This window comes from Orcinus orca, chromosome 2, assembly GCF_937001465.1.
Source record: "Orcinus orca chromosome 2, mOrcOrc1.1, whole genome shotgun sequence".
NCBI lineage: Eukaryota > Metazoa > Chordata > Mammalia > Artiodactyla > Delphinidae > Orcinus > Orcinus orca.
In genome coordinates, this window is record NC_064560.1 from 88,325,503 (window position 1) to 88,334,118 (window position 8,616).

The following is an 8,616-nucleotide window of genomic DNA, read 5'->3' on the forward strand; positions in this document are numbered from 1 at the left end:
GAACTAAATAGCAGGAAAATAAGAGGAGGGAGAGAGACTTTTTTACCTTTCAAATCTTGTACCATGTCTATAAATTATCTAGTCAAAAAAGTAAGTTGTCCTCACCTTTCTAGGGTCAACCTGTCTGAGTAAAGAATTTTCTCTTCAGAAGAACGTTGGAGAATGGGAAATGATGGCATTGATGAGCTCACCAAATTAATATGATCACCTATTGAAAATGATATACAAATTACTTGATTAAGAAAAACCTTTAAAATCTTGAAACTAAAGTCACCTTATATTTGGAGAACTCTGGCACCTACAAATATCCTTTCTAGAAAATACAGCTTCCATAGCTCTCCATATTTGAAATTAGTTACTAAACTTGAGCTAGTTTCTTTCCTCCTCAAACGAAAACTATATGTTCTGTGTATACCAAATAATTTTTCCCTTGCCTTATAGATTGGTTGAAAGTATAGAACTACGCTAGTGCTATCTTTATCCCTTTATAACCTGACTCCTAATACTAAATTTTAACTCTCTTATAACTGAGATGATAGTCCCTCATTACCAGATACATTTGGGCCAGCGCTATGACAGCCCGGCCGGATTCCAGACTTTGAAGGCGTCTGAATGGAAGAATCTCCAAATGCTGATAAGGAGCTCATGGTAGTTTTCATTTTCAGCCCACATAATTCTGTCACATTTGTTGTGGATGAGATGTAGGATGATTTATTACGAGGTGAAGGGCTTATTACTCTTCCATCTCATTCAAAATATCAAAAAATTTATCACAAAGCTACACAATACATGACTTTGCTACAGGAAATACAGAGAAAGTAGTTTTGGATAACAAATGTAAACCTCACATCATCCATTTTTCTTTGTATGTTCAACTACTATTGGTAGAGAATATTGCAGAGACCAAAGTGGATGTCAATAAATCTTGTACACTTGTAGTTAGGCTTGTAGTTAGGGTCCACAAGGTATGTGACACCCCTATGAGGTTTATAGGTTGTTGGTTAGATATTGCCCCTGCCATTAGGTAGCTTTCAATCTAGTGGACAAACACATGAAATTAATAAACTGTACAGAAAAACATACACAAAATGCAGAATAAAAAAACAATATCTATTTATAATTTCACACATAAATGTGTCTGGTTATTTTTTACTTAAAGAAGATGGTCACAGATGAGTTTTGGGGGAGGTGGATATTAAGATACATTCTAAAGACCTAGAAGAATGTAGAATAGTTAATAAAAGATGCTGGGAAGTTCCAGAAATGAAGTAAGACTTGAGCAATGGGTCAAAGGTACCAGTTTGAACACCAGAAGAAATCAACTCTATTTCCTTCTACAAAGAGAACATTTCCTAAAAGCAGCAATCGATGCTGATGGGAGTGATAAGTAGTAAAATAGAACTTAAGGTACCACAGAATTCTACTGCTTAAACTGACCAATAAAGCAAAAAGATGAAGCCAAATATAGGAAGCTAACATATTCTTTGGGAAGCCATCTTAAAATCGAGTTCCATATATATCATACTAAAGAAATGTAAAGCAGTGGTATTTGCTAACTTCTCCAGGTATGCAAGATATAAACCAAAGTATCACATACCTCACTTCTTGAACAAAATAATCAGTGCTCACATCCCACTTTTCTGAATATCATAAAATATCAGATAACTAATAATGATGTTCTAGAGTACAAGCATTCAGAATTGAGATCATGTTCATAAATGAACTGGTCTTGTGACATGACCAGTTGCTAACACGGTACCCAAGCAACCATGAGTCAGTAAACTGATTCGGAAATCAAAAATTGGATGGTTAAAAGAACAAAAACCAGTGTAAGGATTAACTGATTAAGGATTAACTGGTCAGCTAAATATGATAAAGGAAAAACTTCAAACAATAGACAATAGACAACCTTGATTTCCCTTGTTAGCATCAGAATTAGGTTTTTAAAATTATTTTGTTAAGGCTTCAAGCCATTCCTCAATTTAGAAGGCAGATTTAAATTTAATAAGACTTGGGATATAGAGGCAATAATCAAGGAGTCAATTTCACTTACTTCAGTGAATAAAGGAATTTCATCCTCACACTTTTCAGCTCTTATCATACACAGAAGTCAAAATCACTATCTGCATGATGAGCTTACTATCACGATCAGTATGACATACATCATACAATAAATAGCAGGATATGAGAATGATTAGAAAGCCTTAAAATCCACAAACAAGATACTCTAAATCAGGGGTCCCCAACCCTCAATTGTTAGGAACTGGGCCCCACAGCAGGAGGTGAGCAGTGGGCAAGAGAGCAAAGCTTGCATTACCATGTGAACCACTGCTTCCTTTACCACCTGAATCATGCCCCCACCCCCGACCCCAGCCGTGGAAAAACTGTCTTCCACAAAACTGGTCCCTGGTGCCAAAAAGGTTGGGGAGCGCTGCTCTAAATGACTGGGAACCAGAGTGACCTGCAATTGAAACATTCACATATTTATGTGGATATATAAACACCCACATATATATACAAATATGTATGTATCAAACACCCACATTATATGTGGAATGTTTCATCCTGCATATAAACTGCACTACTATGTGGCAAAATTTTAATTGAAGCATTTCCTGTTATTGGTGATTTCATATATCACTATTTAATTCACCAGATATATAGCTTTTGTCTTCCCAATTAAATTTATAAGCTTCTTGAGAAACGGAGCTCATTTTACATTCTTTATATTCTTTGTAGAATCTAAATTCACTAGGCAATCAGTAAATTAACTAACTGATTTTCCATTATTAAGAGTAAATCAGAAATCCATTTTACATATATTATTTCTGTTAAAAAAGAAAATCATATATTCTTGCATTTTAGTATAAAAATGCTGAATGAATTCTTTCATAATTAGGCTCTCAAAGTGTTTAGAGGCATAATGGTCTATGTTTGGTAAGAGTCTTCACTGCACGGCACCCTAGATACATGGATGGATGGATGGGTGAGTGGATGGACGGAAAGATGGATGGAGAGATGGGCAGTGGGATGGACAGATGGCTGGCTGGATGGATGGATAATACAGTACACGGTCATATATGTGTCCACTCAGCCTTACCTTTGAGATTGTTTTAGTAACCAAAATCCTGTTTCTATATTTTTCACGATTTATCATGACCTTAGGAGTCAAGCACTGCCTCTTCCCCTCTATATACATATTTTAGAATTCTTAATTAAGGGATTTAATCAATTAAGGTCTGGTTAACTGAGATTTTACTGTATAGCAGTCCCTGGCTCTTACAAAATCTCAAGGATACAGGGGTTAACACTTAACATTAATATAAAAAGCCTAAAAAAATCACATACCAAGTTTTAGACTAAGTAGCCTAACTAAAACATAGAGTTTCTTTACTTTGGACTGAGAGTACCACTGGTTAATTTATGGTGACAGGCGATTATATATGTCCAATTAATTTTGAAAAATAGAAAAAATAAGGATGAGGTGAAATTAATTATAATAATTGGGTATCAGAATGCAGTCTACTAGGTAGAGATTCCTCAACTTTTCCTGATAAACTGCTACTTATAATTTTTCCAAAGTTTTGTGCCTTTGGAAGAACAGTGAGTACAAAAGTCAAGAAAACAGCTACACACTGTGTGGCCTTCCTTGCATGAAACTGACTGGAACTATGAAGGAGGCACATTTGGAAACAATCAGGTACAAATGTCACAGAGAATGAGTTTGAATAAAATCTTTTAATGTAAAAAATAGGTTTATTTCTCCCTAAAGAATTAATCTGTATTTTATGGGTCATTATTTATGTACAAGAGTTTATTTATCTTTCAGGTTCACAAAATTCAGTGCCGCCATACTATTTCCTCATTAGCAAATATCTAGCAATACTTTAACACTTAAATAAACTTACCTAGCCAGACATACACAAATCTGTCTACCAACTTCCTCCTCTAACTCAAGAATACTTTGGGAAAAGTATTTAAGTTTTAGAAAACAAATTCAAGATTTATTATCAAAAATGTGAAGGAAATTCACAATACAAACATAAAAAAATTCCTACTTGAGAATTTTCAGGTTCACATCTATAGCTCTGTGCCTAATACAGTCTCTGGCACACAGTACACACTCAGTAGATGCGTACTGAATCGAACTAAAAAAGGCAAGACACATGCTTCTTACACTGTGGAACAGCAGTTAGGTTGATGTCATGTCCAGCAATTGACCAAGACAAGAGTGTAGGATATAGGAAAAAGAAAAGTCATGTCAGATTAGATGGGCCCAAGAGGAAAGTCCAGAAGTTACAAAACAAAAAAAGAAAACTAATAAAATATTCAAAATCGCCACATGTTCATGCAGTAGCGAGATAAACAATCTAGAGAGGCCTATACTGATCAGCCCTCTCATATAAACTCCTAGGAGATGGGGACAGTACTGTATGTAAGGACTCTGTAGTGCTTAACACTAGCACATTACAGATAGCTAACAGTTGTTGGCAACCAAGTAACAACTCAAATCTTCCAAAGAAAATTTCTCCTTGAATTGAAAAATACATTTCAGAAATATAACCAGATCATATAAGGCTGTGTTTCAAAAGGTGGTCCACAAACCACATCCATCAGAATCACTTGAGGCATTACTAAAACGCACATTTCCAAATCCCACCCAAGGTCTGCAAAATCAGAATGGGGACGGGCACAAGGGAAGGGAAGCACTAAGAATCTGCATTTCTAACAAGATCTTGGGGGATGCACACAAAATTTTAAGTCCTTTGATATAAAATATCTATAATTATATGCGCTAGTAAGGGAAAGAGGTAGCTTCTTTTCTACTCCTGACTTTCCATTCTTTCCACTGTTTCCTTATTCCTTAAAGATCTGTGTTCCCATACTCCTACCCTCACTAATTAGCTATTTTCCTAGTTCTAAGACATTATTTGGAAGATTCCTTCCCATTCTCTTGTGCAGAACCCACCCCAAACTAAAACACAACAGCTTTTCCTGTATTAGAAATAATCTACTATGCTGTGTATATAAAATCAATTCTGATTTAAACAAATTCCCAATCAATTTGGTAACCAATGAATGATGTCATTTTTAATTCAAGTCTCTTTGGATCTAGAAATTCAACATTATTAAACAATATTACTTAAAGAAGATAAACCATATCTAATCTCTGCTCTCTGACAATACCTTGCCTACTTGAGTAGTTTCTTTCAAGATCATGTTGTAAGAGTCGACCAGGGAATGATGGCGTTTCTTTATTTAGCTTGAATTCAACCTAAAAAACATTATTTAAGAAAAAAAATTTTTTGGAGAAAGTAATGAATATAATTATAAAATAACATAAAATAACCAATATATGTTACAACATAGATGAACCTTGAAAACAACATGCTAAGCGAAGAAAGCCAGGCACAAAATGTTACATATTATGTGATTCCATTTATGAAATACTGAGAATAGAAAAATCTATAGAGACAGAAGGCAGATTTGTGGCTTCCAAGAGGGTTGGGAAGGCGGAATGAAAGACTGCTTAATGGTATAGGGACTCCCTTTTGGGTGATAAAAACGGAAACTAGAGAGTGGTGATGGTTGCACAACATTGTGAGTGTATTTAATACCACTGATTTGTACAATTTAAAATGGTTAAAGTGGTAAATTTTATGTGATGTGTATTTTACCACACACACACACACACACACACACACACACACACACACACAAATCAGAGTCAGTCTCATGAGGTCAGATGAAACCAGGCTCCAGTCTGAGCTACTTGCAATTCCTCCATACTCTCACCACAATTCAGTGATTACAAGAATCATTTTTTCAAAAGGAAAAGCAAAAAACATACAATAGAAACTAAATTCTGTTAAAAAATATCACAATGTTCTTATCATTAGAACTCCTTTAACAGTCCAATTATAACATAATAAAATTATATATCTAAACCTTCTAAGAAGGGTTTTCTCTAAATTTATTTTAAATTATTTGATAGGAGGACTGAGAAAAACAAAACCGAAACAACCTCTCATGATTAGCTACCAAAACCCCTAAATACATATCATAAAAGAATTATGATGTTCCTCATGCTACTATAAAAATTATAATAGCATTTACATTATATCCTTGTGCATTATATGAGCTAAGGTATTTTCTCAGAATACATGTCCACACAAGAGAAAATGAATGGTTTGGAAAGAATCTGGATGAGGCACATAGTTCCTAGAAACATACTGTGTATAATTATGGAATAGGATTTGTCCAATGAAATCAATCAGCAAAGCTTTGGAAGGAATCCATTAGGTCCAATTACAATAAAGAATATTTTCAATTAATCTAGCTAACTACTATTTATTCAAGATAATCAAATGGCCTATTTTCCAAGTGTTTATTTCCAGATACATAATGTAATCCACAGCTGCCTCCTTGACCAATGGCGTCCTTCCATCCACCTTCCTCACGCCCCTCCTTAGCCTTCTCAGGTTTTTATCTGTAAATTCCGCCCTTCACTTCAGAGTTCCTTCAGTGACGCCTATTTAACAACTTTTTAGGAAACACCTGAGTTGTGCCAGTTGGAGGTGTCCAAATTGGTCAAAGAAGGAAAATTTGTGTTGTGTCTTGAAACACAGTTGTGTGGGAGGTGGGTGAGTATATCTGAGAGCTGAGGTTGGGGCTGGGGGGGAGAACACGAGTATCTCAGAGATCAAATCAAAAGCCAGAAGTTATGGAAATGCCAGGGAGAATATGGGCAAACTGGGAAAAAGAACCTCATGTTCAAATCTTAACTTCTAAATAGCATTTGGCCTAATATATTTCCACTGCTAATCAGTTTTTTTCTGGAATGTTAGATATGTGCCCCCAAATTATCACATTTTATCTATTATAAGATTCCATCAGTAGTAAGACATGCCATCATTTTACCCACTACTAAAAAGGAAAAACTTTCCCAATTAAACAATGATGTACCATCAGTTTTAAGAAGGGTCCTGATTTAAGAAATGTTTAGATGTCAAAAAAACCCCACCTTACCTCTTGTAATGGATGAAATAAGATTCAGTTTTTAAAAGAGGTGGGTTTTTATTTTTGGCTTTGTTTTGTTTGATTTTTTTAATTGATGTATAGTTGATTTACAATATTATATTAGTTTCAAGTGTACGACATTGAGATTCAGTGCTTTTACAGATTATACTCCATTAAAAGTTATAACAAAACAGTGGTTATAGTTCCCTGAGGTATACAATATATCCTTCTTGCTTATCTATTTTATACATAGTAGTTTGTATCTCTTAATCCTATACCCCTAATTTGCCCCTCCCCCTTCCTTCTCTTCTTTGGTAACCACTAGTTGGCTTTGTGTAGGCAGAAAATAAAAATTACCTTTAGATTAGTGACCAAAGTAACTATACTTAAATTTTCCAATTTAGACTCTGCTCTTTAAATCATGCTATTTTGCAGAATATAAAACAATTTATATTCAATTTAAATACAAATCTGCTTAAATCTTACTTTGTTTTTTTCAGGAAGCGATGATGTTTGAATTACCAGATGAAGCCCACAGTTCACCTACAATGTAAAAATTAAACCATAAAATATGCTCTTAACTTATACACACACACACCTCCCCAAAATAGTACACCAACATATAACAAAAAATTAGAATAAAACAGAATGCTCGCTTTTTGCTTGTTTCTGGTAAATTATCATGTTCTGGGGACCTGCTGAAAACAATAAAATCACAACTAAGAATTAAAAGGTTTCACTGTGATTTATCTTCCAAAATGTCTGCAGCAATTTAACCCTCTACTTAGCACCTAAAGCTTTTGACACTTGCTATTTCAGGTCTAAGTAAATAGCTCGGTAAGACAGGTGAAGGAGGTGGCGGTGCCAGTTAATATTTTCTTAATTAGAAAAAAAAAAAAAGGAATTGACCGGTTAAAGGAATTTAAATGAAGCTTAGCCTTTCACAGCAGACCAGCTCCACCTTCTGGGAAGCCCAGATCCTGGACAAGACTTTGAATACCCATCACACAATATTAAATACCCTCCAAGTGCCTTGGTCCAGTCCAGGAATCTCAAGCCTCGGTCAAACAATAGCTTGCGTAGATTCAGAGGTGCTGGTCCCAATAATACAGCCCATCACCTAGGACAAAGACTCCAGTCAGAAAGGACGCTACTAATGGGAAGAAATAGTAGGAGACCCAACCTACGTTGCTCGCAGCCCGGCCAGAAACAGAGCGGTATTTCCCGGGAATCATGGCAGGAGACAGTCCAAGAAGATCAGTTAGATCTGCCTTAGAAGTGACGCTACAGCACAGATTCAGAGAGAGCGAAAGGGGTCATCTCCCAGGCAACCCGCTCAGGAGTTACCATGGAAACTACCATTTCCGGTCTGGTCCTCCACCAAAGCACTGGCCGATGCCCTCGTTAGAGCCTCTGGTTATATTTGGGGGGCCCAAAACGTCAGCACTTCCTAGTTCTATTTTCCTGGCCTCATAAAAACAGAGCGGGAGTGTTGAGAGGAGGATAAGACGGGGAAGAGGCCGGCCACCTCGGTAGCTATGACAACCATCACTTCCGGTCCGTCCCTCTTTACGGCTCACCTCAGCTGGGCCCGCG

At 36.0% G+C, this 8,616-nt stretch overlaps 1 protein-coding gene across 4 annotated transcripts in view; it reads right to left on the minus strand.

Moving 5' to 3' along the window:
- Nucleotides 1-8,538, minus strand: part of LRRC49 (leucine rich repeat containing 49) — a 130,037-nt gene extending 121,499 nt beyond the window's left edge. For 2 of the 4 annotated variants that reach the window (XM_004276255.4, XM_049705840.1), the window contains exons 1-4: nt 8,208-8,538; nt 7,507-7,563; nt 5,188-5,275; nt 106-208 (exon numbers count right to left, since the gene is read on the minus strand). In XM_004276255.4, coding sequence (XP_004276303.2) covers nt 106-208; nt 5,188-5,275; nt 7,507-7,563; nt 8,208-8,255 — 296 coding nt within the window. In that variant the 5' untranslated portion in view covers nt 8,256-8,538. Of the gene's footprint in view, nt 1-105; nt 209-5,187; nt 5,276-7,506; nt 7,564-8,203 lie in introns of all 4 variants that reach the window. The other 2 variants (XM_049705841.1, XM_033439978.2) reach the window with 2 other exon arrangements.
- Between the last annotated feature and the right edge of the window lie 78 nt (nt 8,539-8,616).